The 24,440-nt window shown below is 38.2% G+C and overlaps 2 protein-coding genes across 10 annotated transcripts in view; one reads left to right on the top strand and one right to left on the bottom strand.

Annotated features, from left to right (window-relative positions):
- The window catches only part of gtpbp10 (GTP-binding protein 10 (putative)), a 50,557-nt gene extending 43,634 nt beyond the window's left edge, over window positions 1–6,923 (top strand). Inside the window, exon 10 of the mRNA XM_073054570.1 lies at window positions 6,622–6,923. Within this exon, the coding sequence (XP_072910671.1) occupies window positions 6,622–6,824 (203 nt within the window). The 3' untranslated portion in view covers window positions 6,825–6,923. The remainder of the gene's footprint in view (window positions 1–6,621) is intronic.
- Window positions 6,924–8,307: 1,384 nt separating this feature from the next.
- Window positions 8,308–24,440, bottom strand: part of adam22 (ADAM metallopeptidase domain 22) — a 309,560-nt gene continuing 293,427 nt past the window's right edge. For all 9 annotated transcript variants that reach the window (XM_073054560.1, XM_073054561.1, XM_073054562.1 and 6 more), the window contains 2 exons: window positions 15,316–15,439; window positions 8,308–14,649 (listed from right to left, as the gene is read on the bottom strand). In XM_073054560.1, the coding sequence (XP_072910661.1) occupies window positions 14,629–14,649; window positions 15,316–15,439 (145 nt within the window). In that variant the 3' untranslated portion in view covers window positions 8,308–14,628. The remainder of the gene's footprint in view (window positions 14,650–15,315; window positions 15,440–24,440) is intronic.

Genomic DNA, 24,440 nt, shown 5'->3' with positions numbered 1-24,440 from the left:
GCCAAATGACTACTGAAGGCTAATATAAGTACAAAACACTACAAATTCTCAATGGATTTGATAATATCTGTAGAGAGAGAAAAACAAAATTAACATTTTAATTTCTGGATCAGTAAAATCTGTAATATTATTTAAATTTATTAAATGAGCTGCAGGACACAAAAAAATCCAGATGCCGTTGGCTAGATCGGATCTCAAGAAGCAGCTGACAGTTGAGTTAAATAACATAGGAGTTATGGAGTGAACACTGAAAGGTTATTTGCATTGCTCCCAGGTCCAGGTCTAAGTTCTAAGCAGTACCAACTAAAATGGCATTCAGAGTTCTCTTTTTGATTTGTCACCAACCGTAGACCCCTTGGAGCTGGTCGTAGAACTGGAATAACAAGGTCCGCCACCATTAGTGCTTTATTCATTTCAGGCAGAGGCAATCAAAATCCATCCTGATATCTTTAAAAAATTTTCTCTATTTGTGATTGTTAAAGTATTTTGCATATAGGAACTGTTCTATCAGCCTAAGTTTTCTCAAAAACAGCTAACAATTCTGTATCTTTTTTTTAAACCACAGATTTTACTGTATATACCCATGATGTCATCTTACCTCAATTAGACAATGTAACAGAGTTGACATATTTACTAAAATGGCAGTTTTTAATCAGCTGTACCAGAAGAGACAACTTGTGACCCGTTTTTGAGAAGCAATTGATGACTTTTCATAATCTATTCATTAATTAATATTGTTTTATTTTTAAATTGGCAGTTTTCCATTTTAGATCAGAAACATCTATTGTACTAAATAATTAACACCTACCTTGTGAATTTCAGCATTAGTGCACGTCATTAGTCAAAATGCACATTAGAAACAACTGATAGTCATGTTAATGTACATTGTTTAAAAATGCATAGTTAAACCTTAAGCAGCAAGCCAACCTAAAATGTAAATAGTCAAGAAGTTTTGCATTTAATTTTGTAATAGATTCCAGTCAGCATGTTTTTTTTTATTTCAAATTCAGTCATTAAATTTATTGGTTAAAAATACAGTGCAATAAGTACTCCTGTTTGAGTATTGTTGGGGGCAACGGCCTACCTGGGGGAAGCAACAGTGGCTGTGCCTCTGGCACAGAGTCCAGCCCTGTAGCTCAGAAGGGTAGGGAAAGGAAGAGGAAGGCAGTAGTAATGGGGGACCCGATAGTTAGTGGGTCAGATAGGTGATTCTGTGGACGCAGTCAGGAGACCCGGATGGTAGTTTGCCTCCCTGGTGCCAGGGTCCGGGATGTTTCTGATCGTGTCCAAGATATCTTGAAGTGGGAGGGTGAGGAGCCAGAGGTCGTGGTACATATAGGTACCAATGACATAGGTAGGAAAAAGGAAGAGGTCCTGAAAGGTGAATATAGGGAGTTAGGGAGGGAGTTGAGAAGGAGGACCACAAAGGTAGCAATCTCGGGATTACTGCCTGTGCCACACGACAGTAAGAGTAAGAGTGGAATGAGGTGGAGGATAAATGCGTGGCTGAGGGATTGGAGCAGGGGGCAGGGATTCAAGTTTCTGGGTCATTGGTACCTCTTTTGGGGCAGGTGTGACCTGTACAAAAAGGACGGGTTGCACTTGAATCCTAGGGGGACTAATACCCTGGCGGGGAGATTTGCGAAGGCTACTGGGGAGACTTTAAACTAGAATGGTTGGGGGGTGGGAATCAAATTGAAGAGACTAGGAGAGATGAGGTTAGTTCACAAATAGAGAAAACTAATAGACAGTGTGTGAGGGAGGATAGGCAGGTGATAGAGAAGGGGAGTGCTCAGACCGAAGATGTAGGGGAGAAGGAAGAAAAAGATAATAAAGTTGTTTGCACCGTTAGGGATAAACAGAGGAAGAGGTGGAGAGTATCTTAAATGCATCTATTTTAAAGCTAGGAGCATTGTAAGAAAGGTGGCTGAGCTTGGAGCATGGATTGATACCTGGAAATATGATGTTGTAGCTATTAGTGAAACATGGTTGCAGGAGGGGTGTGATTGGCAACTAAATATTCCTGGATTTCGTTGCTTCAGGTGTGATAGAATCGGAGGGGCAAGAGGGGGAGGTGTTGCACTACTTGTCACAGAAAATATTACAGCGGTGCTTTGGCAGGATAGATTAGAGGGCTTGTCTAGGGAGCCTATTTGGATGGAATTGAGGAATGGGAAAGATGTAGTAACACTTATAGGGGTGTATTATAGACCACCTAATGGGGAGCGAGAATTGGAGGAGCAAATTTGTAAGAAGATAGCAGATATTTGTCGTAAGCACAAGGTTGTGATTGTGGGAGATTTTAATTTTCCACACATAGACTGGGAAGCCCATACTGTAAAAGGGCTGGATGGTTTGGAGTTTGTAAAATGTGTGCAGGATAGTGTTTTGCAGCAATACATAGAGGTACCAACTAGAGAAGGGGCAGTGTTGGATCTCCTGTTAGGGAATGAGATAGGTATGTGTTGGGTAGCACTTCGGGTCCAGTGATCACAATGCCATTAGTTTCAATATAATTATGGAGAAGGATAGGACTGGACCCAGGGTTGAGATTTTTGACTGGAGAAAGGCTAAATTTGAGGAGATGTGAAGGGATTGAGAAGGAGTGGATTTGGACAATTTGTTTTATGGGAAGGATGTAATAGAGAAATGGAGGTCATTTAAAGGTGAAATTTTGAGGGTACAGAATCTTTATGTTCCTGTTAGGTTGAAAGGAAAGGTTAAAAGTTTGAGAGAACCATGGTTTTCAAGGGATATTGGAAACTTGGTTCAGAAAAAGAGAGAGATCTACAATAAATATAGGCAGCATGGAGTAAATGAGGTGCTCGAGGAACATAAGAATATAAAAAGAATCTTAAGAAAGAAATCAGAAAAGCTAAAAGAAGATATGAGGTTGCTTTGGCACGTGTGAAAATAAATCCAAAGGGTTTCTACAGTTATATTAATAGCAAAAGGATAGTGAGGGATAAAGTCGGTCCCTTAGAGAATCAGAGTGGACAGCTATGTGTGGAGCCGAAAGAGATGGGGGAGATTTTGAACAATTTCTTTTTTTTTCGGTATTCACTAAGGAGAAGGATATTGAATTGTGTAAGGTAAGGGAAACAAGTAGGGTAGTTCTGGAAACTATGATGATTAAAGAAGAGGAAGTAGACAATAGACAATAGGTGCAGAAGTAGACCATTTGGCCCTTCGCGCCTGCACCGCCATTTTGAGATCATGGCTGATCAACTACTATCAATACCCGGTTCCTGCCTTGTCCCCATATCCCTTGATTCCCCTATCCATAAGATACCTATCTAGCTCCTTCTTGAAAGCATCCAGAGAATTGGCCTCCACTACCTTCCGAGGCAGTGCATTCCAGACCCACACAACTCTCTGGGAGAAGAAGTTTTTCCTTAACTCTGTCCTAAATGACCTACCCCTTATTCTCAAACCATGCCCTCTGGTACTGGACTCTCCCAGCATCTGGAATGTATTTCCTGCCTCTATCTTGTCCAATCCCTTAATAATCTTATATGTTTCAATCAGATCCCCTCTCAATCTCCTTAATTCCAGCGTGTACAAGCCCAGTCTCTCTAACCTCTCTGCGTAAGACAGTCCAGACATCCCAGGAATTAACCTCGTGAATCTACGCTGCACTTCCTCTACAGCCAGGATGTCCTTCCTTAACCCTGGAGACCAAAACTGTACACAATACTCCAGGTGTGGTCTCACCAGGGCTCTGTACAAATGCAAGAGGATTTCCTTGCTCTTGTACTCAATTCCCTTTGTAATAAAGGCCAACATTCCATTAGCCTTCTTCACTGCCTGCTGCACTTGCTCATTCACCTTCAGTGACTGATGAACAAGGACTCCTAGATCTCTTTGTATTTCTCTTACCCAACTCTACACTGTTCAGATAATAATCTGCCTTCCTGTTCTTACTCCCAAAGTGGTAACCTCACACTTATTCACATTAAACGTCATTTGCCAAGTATCTGCCCACTCACCCAGCCTATCCAAGTCACCCTGAATTCTCCTAACATCCTCATCACGTCACACTGCCACCCAGCTTAGTATCATCAGCAAATTTGCTGATGTTATTCTCAATGCCTTCAATCTAAATCGTTGACGTAAATTGTAAACAGCTGTGGTCCCAATACCGATCCCACTAGTCACCACCTGCCATTCCGAGAAATACCCATTCACCGCTACCCTTTGCTTTCTATCTGCCAACCAGTTTTCTATCCATGTCAATGTCTTCCCCCCGATGCCCTGAGCTTTGATTTAACCCACCAATCTCCTATGTGGGACCTTATCAAATGCCTTCTGAAAATCAAGGTACACTACATCCACTGGATCTCCCTTGTCTAACTTCCTGGTTACATCCTCGAAAAACTCCAATAGATTAGTCAAGCATGATTTACCCTTGGTAAATCCATGCTGGCATGGCCCAATCTTATCACTGCTATCTAGATATGCCACTATTTCATCCTTAATAATGGGCTTTAGCATCTTCCCCACCACCGATGTCAGGCTGACAGGTCAATAGTTCTCTGTTTTCTCCCTCCCTCCTTTCTTAAAAAGTGGGATAACATTAGCCATTCTCCAATCCTCAGGAACTGATCCTGAATCTAAGGAACATTGGAAAATGATTACCAATGCATCTGCAATTTCCAGGGCCACCTCCTTTAGTACCCTAGGATGCAGACCATCTGGACCTGGGGATTTGTCAGCCTTCAGTCCCATCAGTCTACTCATCACCGTTTCCTTCCTAATGTCAATCTGTTTCATTTCCTCTGTTACCCTATGTCCTTGGCCCATCCATACATCTGGGAGATTGCTTGTGTCTTCCTTAGTGAAAACAGATCTAAAGTACTCATTAAATTCTTCTGCCATTTCTCTGTTTCCCATAACAATTTCACCCAATTCATTCTTCAAGGGCCCAACATTGTTCTTAACTATCTTCTTTCTCTTCACATACCTAAAAAAAAAAAGCTGGTGCTTTTAGAGAATATAAAAGAGAATAAGTCTCCAGGTCTTGACAGGATATTCCCAAGGACCTTGAGGGAAGTTAGTGTAGAAATAGCAGGGGCTCTGACAGAAATATTTCAAATGTCATTAGAAACGGGGATGGTGCCGGAGGATTGGCATATGCTCATGTTGTTCCATTCTTTAAAAAGGTTTCTAAGAGTAAACCTAGCAATTATCGGCCTGTAAGTTTGACGTCAGTGGTGGGTAAATTAATGGAAGGTATTCTTAGAGATGGTACATATAATTATCTGGATAGACAGGGTCTGATTAGGAACAGTCAACATGGATTTGTGCGTAGAAGGTCGTGTTTGATAAATCCTATTGAATTTTTTGAAGAGGTTACTAGGAAAGTTGACGAGGGTAAAGCAATGGATGTTGTCTATATGGACTTCAGTAAGGCCTTTGACAAAGTTCCACATGGAAGGTTAGTTAGGAAGGTTCAATCGTTAGGTATTATTATTGAAGTAGTAAAATGGATTCAACAGTGGCTGGATGGGAGATGCCAGAGAGTAGTGGTGGATAACTGTTTGTCAGGTTGGAGGTCATTTGACTAGTGGTGTGCCTCAGGGATCTGTACTGGCTCCAATGTTGTTTGTCGTATACATTAATGATCTGGATGATGGGGTGGTAAATTGGATTAGTAAGTATGCAGATGATACTAAGATAGGTGGCATTGCAGATAATGAAGTAGGTTTTCAAAGCTTGCAGAGAGATTTAGGCCAGTTAGAAGAGTGGGCTGAAAGATGGCAGATGGAGTTTAATGCTGATAAGTGTGAGGTGCTACATTTTAGTAGAATTAATCAAAATAGGACATACTTGGTAAATGGTAGGGCATTGAGGAATGCAGTAGAACAGAGTGATCTAGGAATAATGGTGCATAGTTCCCTGAAGGTGGAATCTCATGTGGATAGGGTGGTGAAGAATGCTTTTGGTATGCTGGCCTTTATAAATCAGAGCATTGAGTGAAGGAGTTGGGATGTAATGTTAAAATTGTACAAGGCATTGGTGAGACCAGATTTGGAGTATTGTGTACAGTTCTGGTCACCGAATTATAGGAAAGATGTCAACAAAATAGAGAGAGTATAGAGGAGATTTACTAGAATGTTACCTGTGTTTCAGCACCTAAGTTACAGAGAAAAGTTGAACAAGGTAGGTCTTTATTCTTTGGAGCGTAGAAGGTTGAGGGGGGACTTGATAGAGGTATTTAAAATTATGAGGGGGATAGATGGAGTTGACGTGGATAGGCTTATTCCACTGAGAGTAGGGGAGATTCAAACAAGAGGACATGAGCTGAGAGTTAAGGGGCAAAAGTTTAGGGGTAACACGAGGGGGAACTTCTTTACTCAGAGAGTGGTAGCTCTGTGGAACGAGCTTCCGGTAGAAGTGGTAGAGGACAGTTCGATTTTGTCATTTAAAAAAATTGTATAGGTATATGGACTGGAAAGAAATGGAGGGTTATGGGCTGAGTGCAGGTAGGTGGGACTAGGTGAGAGTAAGCGTTCGGCATGGACTAGAAGGGCCGATATGGCCTGTTTCCGTGCTGTAATTGTTATATGGTTATATGCATTATGTATCTTCTATCTTGATGTACATTTTATTTCCTTGTAGATTTCTATCACTTAATACCAGAAGAAATGGTCCCCATGAGACAAGTCCAGTTTAAACACATAATCCCAATCTCTTCATTAACTGGATATGGAATTGAAGAATTGAAAAACTGTATTCGAAAATCATTAGACGATCAGGATGACCTAGAAAATGAACATTATAGGCTTGAAAAGCTGCAGAAGTTACGCTCAAACACTCCCTGAAAGTATTTAGAACATTCAAAGCTGTTGATTACTGCAGATGAGTCTTCAAGGAAACTGTTGATTATATTAATGATTAAAGGATGCAAGAAAGACCCTTAATATGACTTCAAGTACTCAAATTTTGCTTGTGCTGAACAGATTTATGAGAGACAAGGTGGTGGGACAGGTTGCAAGGTAAAGAAGGCCATCCTCAGTAAAGCACATCCTTGGTATGTGACTCAGTAAAGTAACATCAAAATTTTCACGCAATTATGCAGTACACAAGATTGCCATTTGGCCCATCATGCTTGTGCTACCTCTATTAAAGAACACACAGGTCATGCTAATATCCTAACTGCTTATCACCTTTTGCTCAATTATATATTACATATTAGGTAATGGTCGAGGAAGAGGGAAGGATGTTACTATTGGGTTTAAAACCAGAACAGACGACAACTTTTATAGCATGTCAGAAATGCTAATTTATTGCCTGAGATTGTTATGTTGATTCTTGACTTACAACAGAAGTTCATGACAAGTGGTGAAATATTTGCTTCCTTTGGAAATGAAGAGAAGTGAATGCTGATGAAGAAGCCATAGACAGTCAACAGAAGAGCCATGTGTGACCATCAACCCAACTTGAGGTTTATGTGCCTTTACATGTTCATGAGCTAGAAACTTGAGAAGTATTCAAATGTACACGCAATGCTGCATCTTGTACTTAACAAAGAGGGCAAGAGGTTGCAGGAAGAAGTGGGTGTTGAGAATATCTCATCTGATGAAGCAGCTTGGCAAATCAGCCTGTAGGATTAAATCATCTATGATCAGTGATGGAGGGAATGCTCTCTGCTCATTTGATTCACGTATAGACTAATGTTATAGACCACATTCAGGCCCTATACTTCATTCCACACAGAATTCTGGAAATTATATCTATTACCTTCTCTTCCTCCTGAATTGTTTGTTGAATCACAAGGGTCGTAAAACTTGTTTGACTAGTGCATTTTCAAATGCTTCAAAAATGAAAGGCAAACTAACAAATTATCAATAAGTGACCTACCTAATCTTTTTTGTTTCTCTTTCTTTCTTGGCACTTTTATGCGTGCATTCCACTGATTACTTGAGTGGTGGAGTTTGTGTGGACCTTTAGTCCTGATTCTTGTGCCACCCTTGGCTTTGGCAAATTCTTCTAATCTTCACAGCTACTATGGTACTGTAGAGAACACTAAGTGTTTCAACAACATTAATAAATGTCCTATTTTACATTCTGCTTTTCTGACCAGGAGGATTAAACAAAAGCATCATAGCCTAAACCAGAGTATAGGCAATGACAGGAAAAACAGGAATGTTTCTATTAAACATTACTAAAATAGGGTAATTTAGTTGATGACACACAAATCTTATTGCAAATTAAAGATCTTTTGCATCATTTACAGTTTGGAATGTAAAAAATTCCATTCTGGAGGTGATAGGATCATTAACATGTAATATACCAGATTCCAGGTTAAACAGAAGTAGTTTTTTATTAAGTTAATATATTACAATAGTATAGTTTGAGAAAAGCATTAATCTAAAATGTTGCTTTATATACAACAGCACAATAATATCCATGGTCGGTAGAAGCTTAAGACTCAGCCAAGGAAAATGAGCTTTTCTAGGTCATCACATTGCCAGCAAGTAATATACAAGTCCATAACTGGAATTAATTTCTATAACTGTTCCATAAAAGTATACAGAATGGGTGTAAAACTGCTTGAATGGTGCAGAAATGGGAATGGCAACAATTTTATAAAGTTGCCAAAACTCTTCCATTCAATTACATTTTATTGCCACCCTATTACAGTTGCATCCATAGCACTATAGTCTAAGACAAATATTAAAATTCATCTTATTTTCAAAATGGCATTTCATAATAAATCATGGTGACATGACATTTTGTTGGCATACAGTTGATGTGGCAAATAGCAATATTTTTGCAATTATGCTGCTGTGGTATAGAGGAGTTCAGAATGGCTGAAAGCATGAGGTACAATTTAACATGCACTTCCAATATGCTGTGAGAATTAAGTATTCAGTGGAATCTTTAAACCATTCTAATTGTTTCACAGAAATATTCTTTATGTATTTTATTTTAATCTCTACAGAGCTAACTGTATGTATACATACATCACATTTGATTACAGTGATGCATTACAACTTAGCCGGTCATTTCTTAATGAAAGTAGACAGACACTTTTCAGCCTACAAACTGAACTATTGTGGAGGTTCCAAGAAATAATTTGACAAATGGTAATGAAAGTGCTACAAAATAATACAGTGGCATGCAAAAGTTTGGGCACCCCGGTCAAAATTTCTGTTACTGTGAATAGTTAAGTGAGTAGAAGATGAACTGATCTCCAAAAGTCATAAAGTTAAAGATGAAACATTCTTTTCAACATTTTAAGCAAGATTAGTGTATTATTTTTGTTTTGTACAATTTTAGAGTGAGAAAAAAGGAGCACCATGAAAAGGTTTGGGCACCCCAAGGGATTTGAGCTCTCAGACCTTAATTAGTTTGTTAGGGCTATGGCTTGTTCAGTCATCATTAGGAAAGGCCAGGTGATGCAAATTTCAAAGCTTTATAAAGACCCTGATTCCTCAAACCTTGTCAGCAGCCATGGGCTCCTCTAAGCAGCTGCCTAGCACTATGAAAATTAAAATAAATGATGCCCACAAAGCAGGAGAAGGCTATAAGAAGATAGCAAAGTGTTTTCAGGTAGCCGTTTCCTCAGTTTGTAACATAATTAAGAAATGGCAGTTAACAGGAACGGTGGCGGTCAAGTTGAGGTCTGGAAGTCCAAGAAAACTTTCTGAGAGAACTGCTTGTAGGATTGCTAGAAAGGCAAATCAAAACCACCATTTGACTGCAAAAGATCTTCAGGAAGATTTAGCAGACTCTGGGGTGGTGGTACACTGTTCTACTGTGCAGCGACACCTGCACAAATATGACCCTCATGGAACAGTCATCAGAAGGAAACCTTTCCTGTGTCCTCACCACAAAATTCAGCATCAGAAGTTTGCAAAGGAACATCTAAACAAGCCTGATGCATTTTGGAAACAAGTCCTGTGGACTGATGAAGTTAAAATAGAACTTTTTGGCCGCTATGAACAAAGGTATGTTTGGAGAAAAAAGGGTGCAGAATTTCATGAAAAGAACACCTCTCCAACTGTTAAGCATGGGATTGGATAGACCATGCTTTGGGCTTGTGTTGCAGCCAGTGGCATGGGGAACATTTCACTGGTAGAGGGACAAATGAATTCAATTAAATACCAGCAATTTCTGGAAGCAAACATCACACCGTCTGTAAAGAAGATGAAAAGAGGATGGCTTCTACAACAGGATAATGATCCTAAATGCACCTCAAAATCCACAATGGACTACATCAAGAGGCGCAAGCTAAAGGTTTTGCCATGGTCCTCACAGTCCCCCAACTTGAACATCATTGAAAATCTGTGGATAGACCTCAAAGGAGCAGTGCATGCAAGACGGCCCAAGAATCTCACAGAACTAGAAGCCTTTTGCAAGGAAGAATAGGCAAAAATCCCCCAAACAAGAATTGAAAGACCCTTAGCTGGATACAGAAAGCGTTTACAAGCTGTGATACTTGCCAAAGGGGTGTTACTAAATACTGACCATGCAGGGTGCCCAAACTTTTGCTTCGGTCCCTTTTCATTTTTTGTTATTTTGAAACTGTAAAAGATGGAAATAAAAAAGTAACCTTGCTTAAAATAGTAAAGAATTGTATCATCTTTAACTTTATGCCTTTTGGAAATCAGGTAATCTTTTACTTGTTTAGCTATTCACAACAGAAATTTTGACCAGGGGTGCCCAAACTTCTGCATGCCACTGTATGTGGCCACATTTTGTATGGTTATAATGAAATTTAATGTTGAAATCATTTCTTTATAAAAATCATAAGTGAAATGTACATACCTTACAGAACCACACCTATCATTAACAGTAATCTTACAGCCCATAAATTAAATTATGAAACATTTTACCTAGATTCTTTAAAACAGGCTAAACTCAATCAGTGAAAATGAAGAGATGGTAGGATATTTTCTAAAACAAGGAAAACTTTCTAAACCATTCCTTGACATGGATAATTCTAACACTTCGAAGCATAACATTAGAAAGCATAAAAATATTTAATATCTGAGTTACTTAGTGGAGCTGTTTAAATTTCACTATTAAATCTTCATCTCATTGATCCACATGAATCAGATATTCTACCACACTTTGACCAAGTACCCAATTCATGTGCATTGATGATGTGAAGATTCAGCAGTGAAACTAATGCAGATTCAAAGCCGTTTTGAGCAATTGTTATTTTACTACGGGAGAGAGATTTGACTTCGGGTACTAGCCTTAAATGTTTATGACTTTTGGCTGCCAATTGTACTCATTTTGTCATAATTTTCAATGGAATTGTGTGTCTAGGAATGAGTACACAGCCAAGTCTCAAGTGTGAGCACCCAGAGGCAAATTTCTTCTATCCTTTATAAAAACTTTGAGAATGTTAAATGTAATAATTTCATTGTAAGCTGCAGAGGAAAAAGTATTCACAGTATCTTAGCATTACTGTAGAATCACATTCAATTTGGGCATTTTGATCGGCTCATGACAAACAAATTGATTCAAGAAATAAAGATTTTCAGATTATGACACTATTTGAATTATACAAAGGCACTTTGATTTAAATGCTGTTACTAAAGATAATGAAGCCCCCATATCTATAGACTGGTTTTCTACAAAGTAATCAAGAAGCACCTGAAATTCTATCTGGCATTCCACTTTTCTCCCACCATGTCTTGTGAGACTGGACAAACAGGAAAACAGAAGTTATAGTTTGCACCCAACTGACCTTTACAACATAAACAATTGTAAGGAGTTGAGCTGGATAGTGGCTGTCTAGTGAAACCTTAGGCATATTTATTCTAGAGGGCACACTATATGTAATCGTAGTCTCACTGCTGGATTGTGACCTGAGAAATTTTGAAAAGTGTTTCATAACTTACAGATTTAAATACACAGCTTCACATTTTAAATGACAATAATTTGATTGAGATAGACAGGTGATTTTGTATGTTGGGAATTATACATAAATTTAACTGGTTCAAAAATGTAAAAAAGCCATATTGGACTTTAGTGCAGGGAACTGTCCTCAAGTTGCTTCAGAATCATGAGGCTAATGAATGTCAAAGCAATGCTAGGAAGGCAAACATTGTGTATGGACATCTGATGACTGTGTTAATGATGGGATGAAGATAATGAACTGAGATTCATTTTAGAGGAACAAAGACATTCAGGCATTGAAGGCCAGAAGGATAGAGAGATGGGATTGGTGGTTAGCATTGGAGAAGACTGGAAGTTAAATAGACTTTTGCCATTGGATAAAACACAGATGGGAATTTTAATTTTGGATTCTGTCAGCCAACATAGACCAGCAAAGACAGAACAGCATCTGAGAGGAATTTGGTGCAGCATTGTTTTACCATCTGTGTTATGTGTGTTTATGTTTCAGAAGGGAGACAAGTACTGAAAAAGGCTGGGTCTAGAATTTTGAAAGACAGCAAACCTGTTAAAATCCTTTGTTATTCTTAAAGGTAACCTAACAAAAGTAAAAAAAAACATTTATAAATGATTATAAACTGAATACAAGCATAATCAGTTTTTGAGATTGTTCAAGATAAAACTTTCATTATTATCAAACCAGATTGTAGAGGGGCATGCTGGGTACAGCCATGTACCTAAAAATGCAGTGCCAAGCTGTTAAAGCTCCCAATATAGAATTACATGCATGCTAAACAGTAAAGACAGCATGCAACAGACAGAACTAGGTGATCACCCAATCAGATCTAAGTTCAACTGACCTGATACATCTTGTAAACTTTGATGAACAGTAGCTTAGAGGAGGCTCCAGGAATGTTCCTAGTCTCAACAATGATGGTGCTCCTAGCAAGTGAGTGCTAAAGGCTGAAGCATGTACAATATGTTCAGCCAGAAATTCCGAGTGGGTGATCCATCTTAAGTCTTTCTCATGAGACAACTATCATCATAGAATCAATCTAATTCACTCCATATATCAAGAAACGTCTGACAAGAAATGGCTATCACAAGCCTGTGAGACAGATCAATATCTCAGCTGTAGTTCTGAATTAGTTATTCTTATAGCCATGCTGTCACAGTACAAATTAGGTGCCTACCTAACAACATAGAAAATTGTCCAGGTATGACCTGTCCTCAAAACAGCTTGGCAGATCCAGTTGCAACCCACTCAATTTACTCTCAAACATCAGTATATGGAAGGAAGGAGCCATTGACAGTCACCACTATCTAGTTTGGGCTTCACTAGGATCACTCTTGGTCCAAATGTGGACCATAAAGCTCAATTGCTGATAAGTATTTTCCTCCAGCTCTTATACTGGTAAACTGTTAGCATGTCTGCCTAATGCATTTTTTTAAAAAAGTAATTCCTCTTGTGTTTGAAACAAATAGACATTTTTGTATTTTGGTGAGGATGGCTTATTTAGTGAGTGACACAACATTAATTATATTTAACTCTGACATGAAAGTTTTCATATATAAATACAGAACTATGTTTTATAATGTATAAAGTTGTACACCCAAGCACTTCCTTATCTGCAGATGCTGGAAATTACAAAATAAAAGTGGAAAATGCTGCACATACTCAGCAGGTCAACTAGTATTTGTGAAAGGAGAAATAGTTATTTTTTAGGCACATGAGTCTTCATCAGAATTGGAAAAATGGAAAGAAAAAGACATTGTAAGGTTGGAGGAAGAGTAATGGAGAAAAGAAAGCTGTGCAATAGGGTGGAGACTCATTCTCTCCACCCTAAACACAATTTTCTCACTTTTTCTAGTTCTAATGAAAGCTCATCAACTCAAATGGCTAGCTCTGTTCCTCTTATCATAAATGCTGACTGACATGCAGAGTACCTCCAACATTCTTTTCCATTAAATTATCAGCTTTCTTCTTCATCTCTGGTGTAATGAAGATTCAATAATTTACATGAAAACACCAAATCTACCAATATTAAGTCTGACATGACCATGTTTTGATTTGTAGGGCAAGCAACAATTGCCTGATGTTGTCAGGTAATGTGAAAAACACTGTACATATTTACAAAATACTCTCTGAGCAAGCATTTCTGCAAGTATCAAATATATGATTTTGATCTTCAATTGCATATTCCATTTCTTTAACACAATAACCCTTACAAATGCAATTATTTGTCCTGTTATACAGCTCAATCCAAAGCAATTTTTTAGGGAAAAAAAATCTTTTTATGTCTATGCAAGTACATTTTGTTCTACTGACTACTAGAACAAAAGGGATCCGTACGCAGTATTAGTCAATGCAGTGAATGTGTACTCAGGAGCTTTCAACTGAGCCTTGCTGAAAAATGGGCTCTCAATCTTCTTCCAGAGGACTAAGCACCATAACATATGCAAATACATGACAGAGCTTTTTTATTGTCTTTTTTTCCCAGGAAGAGTTCCTGTTCCCAGATCATTGTTTCAGTGCGGTATTTTACACAAGAATGCTGACTCTTCATAGAACATTGTTTTATTAATGATGAGCCAAAGTCTATTATATTTAGAAGCCCTGGTTTTTGAAGTTAGCAGAGGGAGTTTATACTCCTTCTTTTGAAAGTCTTGTTGATGGTCTGGAGATGCATTCATTAGAGACATCAGTGTAAGGCTGCCCCTTTATAAAACTGGAACGAAATCTTTAGTTGTTCAGATCCACTAAATGGCAACCTAAATGGAGGTCTCCCAGAGCTGTGGAAAAAAAGAGCAGGAATATAGGTTTTATAAATCAACTAGAAACTATTAACCTTTTTAAAAAGAAAACAGATATATACCTCTAATTCTTCTGATTTAACAATGGTTCATCTTTCAAAATCAACAAACATAATATTACTTAGCAACCTTGATAATGAACTTATTAATGTAAAATTTAATTTGTGCTTAAAAGCACAATTCACCCACGTTAAGACTAATATATTCTAACTGGTTAAACTACCAACCAACATACGTTTGTGGCTGACAAGAGAAACCAAAGCAGCTGGGGGAAAGCGACATCATCACAGGATGAACATGCACAATTTACACATACAGTACCGGAGATCAGAACTGAAGAAGAGCCATTGAAGATGTGTGAATCAGCACACCTTATTGTTTCATTGTTGCGTCCAAATCATCTAACTAATATTTTGTATAAGGAGAAGATTTGTTGTAATTTGATCAGTTCACAGCCATACTATTTCTCTAACCATTTAGGCAAAATGTTGACACTCAAGCACAAAATTAACTATTTATACAAAGCTTCATGGTGCTGGCCATAAGATATTGCACTATGGCAAACTAAAGGACCAAATGGAAATGTACTTAAGACAAAATCTTTTTGAAATTGTTTGCGTTTTCAACCTCTTCAAATGTACTCACCCGTGCACTTTGTCGACTTGCCTTTCCCTCCTCATCAGGAAGAGGTGGCATCGGGTATGGGCACTTCCTACTAGAAGCAATTGATCCATTGGACGAAGAATGCGACTTAGACGGAGACAATGTCCTAAGAAGGAAAACCAAAAATCAACACAGCCTATGGCATCTTAGATTATTGACAGCCAGAGTACTAAATCTGTATCAGTGCTGGTATGGTTTAGTTAAGGACATCCAGTATATTATTTGGAAAAATTTGCAATGAGCCACTTTTTGTTTTCATTCGGCAATGATTTAAATAAATAGTGAAATCCCAAGACAACATGGTGACACAACTCTTTGTGTTACCCATAAGTGTTGTTGTTGGAGGATGCAATTTAGGCTACTGATTTATTTGTGAGAATTTCTATTTTTGTTTTTCTTATAAGGAAGTTATAAAATGGAGACAAGATGTATCCCACTAAATGACTTAGTTATCAGGCCAGTCCCATATAACATTAGACAGGTAATCCAATTGGTAAGGGCTTGAGAATAAACTGCCTTCAAGCTTCAGCAGTGGTCTGTGGCAGTGGAATAAAGAAGAATTATTACAGACCAGGCTGGTACATCATAGTACAGGCTGATCGCTAAACATTTTACATTCATATAAAGATATTACAAGTGTGGTTAGGGGGATTGGGGTGGAGGTCGGAAGGTGGAAACAAAATCATTGTGCTTACATGCAACTGGCAAAGGCCAATCTGTTATTTGTAAAATTAAGACAAGATTTTTGCCAACTGGAAAGTTAGTCAAGCAAACAGCAAACATTAAGTGACACAAACGCTACAGGCAGGCAAGACAATGGAAACAATGCAAAATAAAACGTCATAAAAGAAAACTATAAAGCAGCGGGTTTGGAAACATAATGCTTGGTGATTAATTGTTTGAAAACCATTAATTAAACTGGATATATGGTGATAAAATTGGGAAGTAGTATGCAATAGTATATAACCACAAGGTAATTTGTATTATTAACTCAATTTAAGATATAGTTTACTAACTTCCTGTGTCTCCGTGTACATCTCTAATAAGGATCTGTAGACTTCTTTGCTGCTTCTTGTCTTGAACACCCACAATAGCAACCTGGATTTACCCAGCACTTTTAATGTGACAAAATGTCCTAAAAGTGCTTGGTAGAAGCATCACCAAACCTTGATGCTAAGCCCCATAGGGAGATTATCAAAAGCCTAGTCCTTAATACTCACTTAAACAGAGGAGTAGGAAAAAGGAATAGAGGTATGCAGTACAGAAATTGGTGCAACTTGTCCAGGCTGACTTCTGTGTACTCATCCCATTTCCCTGCAATCAGGCTTGTGTTCCTCTTTATTTACAAGTATTTGTCTAAATGCATTTTAAATGTTGTAATGTATCTGCCTTTACCACTTCCTCTGGCAAATCATTCCATATAGATGTACAATGTTCTGGAGATCCCTGCCACTTACTAACCAAAATGCAATACTTTTTGCTTTTCTTCCCGATTACATTCCATCTGTCATCCCCACCCCACTTTCCAACTTATCTATGTCCCTCTGTATCCTTTTACAGCCGTCTTCCCTATCTACTACTTTATCAATTTTTGGGTTGTCAGCAGACTTACTAATCAGTCATCCTAGATTCACACATATATGTAAAACAAACAACAAAGGTCTTAGCACCAATCCCAGTGGTATAACACGGGTTACAATTTCCAATCATAAAAAAAAAATCCCTTAACCACTATCCCGTCTCATATCACCAAGCCAATTTTGGGTCTAGTTCACTAACACACCTTGTATCCAATGTACATTAACTTTCCTGGCCTGTCTACTCTGCAGGATTTTAACAAATGTCTTGCTAAAGCCCATGTAAACCATTATCAACTACTCCGCCTTCAATATTTTTCATTACTTTCTTCAAATACTCAAGACATGAGAAAGCATTTCACTGAATGATTCCTTCAAATCAATCTCTGCTTTTTGACGTGGAAATAAATTGTGACCTTTGAATTTTTTTTCCAAATAATTTCCCTACTATTACTGTAAAACTCACTACATTGTAGTTACTTATCTATCCTACTGTCCTTTTTTCATAAAGGGAACAAAATTAGGTTACCTGGTATCTTAGTGGGTATAACAAAGATGCAAAGATTTCCATGAGAACCCTAGCTATTTCCTTCCTTCCTTGCTTGCTTCCCACAACATCATTGATCCTTTCAGACCCCTGGAATTTATTTAGAGCCTGTGCCAACTCTCTAACAACCTCCTTCCTAACACGGATATTCTGGAACATCAGCATAACTCTGCATTAATTTTCCATCCTACTTCTTGAATACTGATGAGAAATATTCTTTTCAGGATCCAACTCATATCCCCTAGCTCCTCATATTAAATTTCCTTTTTGATCCCGGAAGAAACCTTCTTTTTCTCTAGCTACCCTTTTACTTCTAATATAGAGTCATAGAAAAATACAGCACAGGAACAGATCATTCGGCCCATCTAGTCTATGCCAAACTATTTAAAATGCCTAGTCCCATTGACCTGAACCTGGACTATAGCCCTTCATACTCTTACCATCCATGTAAGCGTAAACTTCTCATAAACACTGAATTGCATATGGAGCTCGCATGTACCACTTGCACTGGCAGCTTGTTCCACACTCTCACGACCCTCTGAATGAAGTTTCCCCTCATGTTCCCCTTAAACCTTTCACCCTTAACCCATGACCTCTAGTTGTAGTCCTACCCAATCTCAGGCTTTTTCCACTGAGATTAGATAGGACTACAACTATCTACCCCCTCATAATTATGTGTACCTCAATCAAATATCCCCTCAATCTTCTACTTTACAAGAAATACAGTCCTAATCTATCCTATCTTTCCTTATAACTAAGGTCCTCCAGTCCTACAACATCTTGTAAATTTTCTCTGTACTCTTTCAACCTTATTTGCAATTTTCCCGCAGGTAGATGATCAAATCTGCACACAATACTTCAAATTAGGCCTCACCAACTTCAACATATCATCCAATCTCCTGTACTCAAGACTTTGATTTATGAAAGCCAATGTACTTCTATAATGTTTTGGAATGTTCTTTAATCCTGCTTTCCAGAACCATTTCATGTCCTCTTTTTTGCCCTCCTAATTTCTTTCTCAAGTCTTCTAAATATCTGTATCTCATGTATGCTCCCTATTTCTGAGCAAACATTCAACTCTCTTTGTTAACTAATTTTTCTTAGTTTTACCACTTTCTGATTCTTACCCTTAAAGGGAGATGTTGACTCTGAGCTCTTACCATCTCATCTTTAAAATGCCTCAACCTTATTGGATTCTGTTTTGCTCTTTGGCTGCGTTTCCAATCTATCTTCACCAGGTCCTGCCTTATACCATTGAAATCAGCTCTGCCCACAATTTAAGTCAAGGGCCAACCTTATTTTCTTTTACATGATTACCTTGAAACTTAAAAAACTATGGTCACTTTTTCTAAAAGGTTCCTCCAAAGCCACTTCAACCACTTCACCATTGGCATTCCAAGTACAGCCTGTTCCCAATGGAAAAGCATTTTAGAGATTTCATTTTACTTAAGCACCTTCTATGGCCCTCTGTTTGTCAAGGTCAACCATGGATGTTGTGTCCTAGCTGTTAAAGTCAATGTGTAAGCCAGGGCAGTATGATATGGAGGGCAACCTGTTGCCCATACAGCAGCCTCCCCTTCTTCATGCAGCTGATGAATCCAAAGGAACTGCAAAGACCAATACAGTTTCACACCAGTGGCATTGCAGAGTTTCCAGTCAGGATTCAACTCAATGTAGGACTGTCTCGGACTACAGCTCCAGATGTTGCCTTAGAATTTATCCCCAAAGCCTTCCTCATGAATGGGTGTAGCTGCAGGGCAGCAAAGGTTTGAAAAGAAGGTTTTCTTCTCCTAGTTCTGCCAACCATGGCTGACAAGCCCCATCTGCCAGGTTTTTAGGTGTCCGAAACTTGCCTTTGCCCCTTCTCTTATCAGTAGAAATGGTTCCACTGGGTTTCGTAGCCAAGCCACACGTAAAGGCAAGAAGCTGGACATGGTTGTCAGAGACTATTTGAGACGTATGCCATTGTGAGTACTTAATCGGGAATGGGAGCTTATCCCCACTACTCAACCCAGCTACGACAACCTTAAGGAATCTTACACTCAGGCAACCCGTCCAAATTGGGAAATTTAAGAAAATCCCCCTTATTATGACTCCATCACCCAAGATGTAAAGTTTAAAAAGTAACCTGTTTTTGACAAAAGAGTATATCAAATATTTGATATCTGCTGATGTAGAAATGTTCCCTAACTTTACTGCAAGACTTGGATTTAAATTTTAGAAAACACCCCCTTGTCTCGGACTCATCAACAGTGGAAATAATTTATGACCTCAAGGTCACTTCAGAACATAGAAGGTTTTTTTTCCATCCTCTGTACTCCAGTCCTCCTGATGACTTTTTGATTATTTTCTGTACACATCCATGACATTTAATAAAGTGCCTGGATCTCCAAAGCTCTGCAAGCTCACTGGTCTTCTGTAATATCACCAACTTCCCCAAAGCTGTGGAAACCCTCAGCCATCATCTGTGGTTGTGGATGTTCCCATGTCCAAGGTGACTTCCTGTGCTCTACTCCCAAGGTCATCTAAAAGTCATGTCCTAAACATGCCACATCTGACTTAAGCTCCTACGGCCACTGTAGATGTTCACCTCATCACTAATTGTGGAAAAAGGAATGAGCTACATTGCAAAAGAAGGCCCACATGCCTCACCCATCTCTACATCCATTCTCTATGAGCAAGAAAAGGTAAAAATAATTACATCAACTCTGGCAACTTATATTTCACTTGAAAAGTCAGGATTGATTGTATTCCAAAAAAAAAAATCTTTGTCACTTAATATTCATTGTTAACATCAGCCCTGATCCTCTACCTGGAGACTGGCATGTGCTTCTCTAACAACTCAGTATTGCATGTCTACATGAAAGGATACACAAAGCTGTTCACACTAGCATAAGGGAGAGTGTGTGAAATAAAAATGATAGTGTGGTATGTATTTTATTAGCCTAAATATATAAATCTTTTTAATAAAAGATTAGTAGGTTCAGGGTATAAAAGACAGTTACATAACTGTTCAGAACACTCCATTATATTTTTGTTATGCACCTATGTGATATGACCATCACTGGTAGGAATATTAATTATGGATTATCACTAACTGCCTTCAGAAAGCCAGTTAGATGCACATACCATGAAAATATTGTTAGCTTTCTGATCTTGCCTAGTGTTGATGAAGAAATAATGATACATTTCCAAGCCAGGATGGTGATTTAGAAGGAGTCTGCAAGACTGTGGTATCACCATTATTTATTTCTACTCTCTTCTTTCAGAATAGAAAAAAACTATAGTAATAATAGGGCTCTGAAAAATGCTGTAGAACAGAGGGACCTCAGGGTACAACTACATAGTTCCCTGAAAGTAAAGTCACAGGTAGACAGAAAGGTGAAGTAGACATTTGGCACACTTGCCTTCTTCAGTCAGGGCATCAAGTACAAGAGCTGGGATATCATGCTATGAGATGTTGATGAAACTACACTTGGAATATATTCTTTTCAGTTTTCATCACCTGGCTATAGGAAGAATGTCATTAAACTAGAAAGGCTGTATAAAAGATCACAAGTATGTTACTGACGTTAGAGGGTTTAAGTTATAAGGAGAGTGACAGATATTTTCCATGGAGTCTAGGAGTTCAAGGAATGACCATATAAATGTTTATAAAATCAAGAGGGGCATATATAAGGTGAATGGTCACAGTCCTTTTCCTGAGTCAAGGGAATCTAAAACTAGAAGGCATAGGTTTAAGATAAAATGGGAAGATTTGAAAGAGATCCCATGGGCAACATTTTCCACACAGAAGGTGAAGAATAAATAGGACAGGTTTCTAGAGGAAATAGTAGAGTTGGGTACAATTATGATGCTTAAAAGAATCTTAGATAAACACATGGATAGGAAATGTTTAGAATACAGACCAAATGTGCAGAAGAAGAACTAGCTCAAGTAGATAGCTTGGTTGGCATGGACAAATTGGGCCGAAAGGCCTGTTTTTGTGCTTTGTAAGGCCAAGGATCTATGTTAGAAATAGGAGTTGGAGAAACACATGCAATACTCTGATTCTGATACTCTGTTCAATAAAATTATTACTCATTTTCTGTTCCAACATACATTCTTATCAAAATGTCTCAGTCTCAGTCTTAAACCTAGTCAATGACGAAACAGTCACTTATCTGTGACTGAATACATTTCACTTCAGGTCAGTCTCAAATGCTCAAACCCTCATTCCAATGAGTAACCTCTTGCTACGGAATCCATCATCAGTGAAAACAAACCTTCTAGTATCTACTCTGTAATTTTTAAAAACAGTATTTATAGTTATAAGCTGACCTATTTAATCTTGGTGGTGAAGGAATGTTTAGAAATAATAATTTGAAACAAATTTAGTGGTTATTTGGAAAAGGTGAATTGATTAGGGAAAGCAAACATTGATTTGGTAGAGGCAAGTCCTATTTGACAAACTTGAAGTAACAGCAAACAGAGAGAAGAGAAATGTGATAAACATGGACTATGATGATTGTGAAATGTTATTTGATAAAGTGCCATACACTATATTTTCAATCAATATTTAAGCAATTAGAATAAAAGAGACTAGCAATAATAGGTAGAAAATTGGCTAAGTGATAGGAAACACTTTTTTTACTGGAGGGAAATATACAGTGGAATTCCATAGCGTAGGTACTAGGATCACTAATTTTCTTAAAATGTAAACTGAATGACTTCGGCTTGTGTATGGAACACAGTCTCCAAATCTGAAGATGATATAAAATTGGAAATGTAGTGAAAGTGAAGATGACCAATAAACTAAGAAGTTACATTTCTATGGGAAGTACAAGAAGAGGTAATATGAAATTAGCAATCTTTTAAAGTTTCAGGAATATAGAGATCTGTGGGTATACATGCACAAAACATTGAAAGTGGCTGTATCTATTAAGATAAATTAAGTTAAAAAATGCAGGGGCATGAACTTTTTAAAGAAAAAGGCATATAGTAGAACACACAGTTAATCTTTATGAAACACTACTTTGACCACAACTGGAACATTGTGTGCAGTTCTGGGTACCACCATTGTGTGCAGTTCTGGGTACCACATTTTAGGAAAGATACAGAAGCTTTAATGATATCAAAGAGATGGTTTATTGCATAAATTTGAGAGGCTGGGATTCTAACTGAAGCAGAAAGAAAGGAGATCTCATATGGTTATTTAAAATTATAAAGGATTACAGAAAATAATATTCCTGAAAATTATGAATTATGTCATTGAAGGTTAGCCATTACTTACCTACCATTTTACCTTTTGATCTAGTTTCCTAAACTAGCTAATTAACTTAGAGTATAGTGTATAGTTCTGTTCAGGAAGGATATGGTAACATCTGAAAAAAGTGCAGTTTGTTGTCCGGAATGGAGGGCATTAGTTATAAGGAGAGATTTGATAGGCTGGGTTTATTTTCCTCAAAAATGCATGACCATAAACTTCCTGACAATGCATTCCATCTGCCACTTCTTAGACCATTCTTCTAATCTGCAGCCTCCCTGTTTCTTCAACGCTACGTGCCCCTTCACCTATCTTTTTCTTGTTGGCAAACTTGGCCACAAAGCCATCAATTTCATCATCCAACTCATAGATATACAATGTAAAAAGAAGCGGTTCCAACACCAACCTCTATGGAATACCACTTGTCACTGGAAACCAACCAGAAAAGGTTCCCTTTATTCCCACTCTTTGCCTCCAGCTATTTAGCCAATTCTCTAACCTTGCTAGTATCTTTCCTGTAATAGCATAGGCTCTTATCTTGATAAGCAGGCTCCTGTATGGCACCTTGTCAAAGACCTTCTGAAAATCCAAATACACAGATTCTCCTTTGTCTATCCTGCTTGTTACTTCCTCAAAGAATTACAAAATATTTGTCAGGCAATTTTTGCCCTTAAGGAAACCATGATGACTTTGGCCTATTTTATCATGTGTCTCCAAGTACACAGAAACCTCATCCTTAACAATCAACTCCAACATCCTCCAAACCACTGAAGTCAGGGTAACTGGCCTAAAATTTCCTTACTTCTACCTCTCTCCCTTCTTGAAGTGTGGAGTCATATTTGCAATTTTCCTGTCTTCTGGAACCATTCCAGAATCTAGTAATTCTTGGAAGATCATTATTAATTACTCCACAATCTGTTCGTATACTTCTTTCAGAACCCTGGGGTGTAGTTCATCTGGTCCAGGTGATTTATCTACCTTCAGACCTGTCAGTTCTCCAAGCACCATCTCCCTAGTAATAGCAATTGCACTGACTTCTGCCCCCTGATACTCTCAAACCTCCAGCATACTGTTTGTGTCTTCCACAGTGAAGATTGATACTACTCAGTTTGTTTCCATTTCCTTGTCCCCCATTACTACCTCTCCAGTGTCATTTTCCAGCAGTTTGATATTTACTCTCGTCTCCCTTTCATGCTTTATATATCTTCTTTGATATTATTGGCTAGCTTACCTTTGCATTTCATTTTTTCCCTCCCTATGGCCTTTTTAGTTGCCTTCTGTTAGTTTCCCACTAATTTTTGCTATATTATATGCCATCTCTTTTACTTTTATGTAGTCTTTATCTTCCCTTGTCAGCCACAGTTGTGTCATTCTACCATTAGATGACACAATTCATTCTTTGGAATGAATCTATCCTCAGCCTTCTCAATTGCTCCCAGAATCTCCAGCCATTGCTGTTCTGCCATCATCCCTAGTAGTATCCCTTTCCATTCGACTTTGGCCAGTTCCTCTTTCATGCCCCTGTAATTCTCTTTACTCCACTGTAATACTGATACATCTGACTAGCTTCTCTCACTCAAATTATAGGGTAATTTTTATATTGTGATCATTGTCTCCTAAGGGTTCCTTTACCTTAAGCTCCCTAATCAAATCTATTTCAATACACAACACCAAATCCAGAATAATTGATCCCCTAGTGGGCTCAACCACAAGCTGTTCTAAAAAGCCATCTCAAAGG

The sequence above is a fragment of the Hemitrygon akajei genome, chromosome 8 (assembly GCF_048418815.1).
Source record: "Hemitrygon akajei chromosome 8, sHemAka1.3, whole genome shotgun sequence".
Lineage (NCBI taxonomy): Eukaryota > Metazoa > Chordata > Chondrichthyes > Myliobatiformes > Dasyatidae > Hemitrygon > Hemitrygon akajei.
Note: the sequence above shows the minus strand (reverse complement) of the source record. Positions and strands in the feature narration are given on the sequence as shown.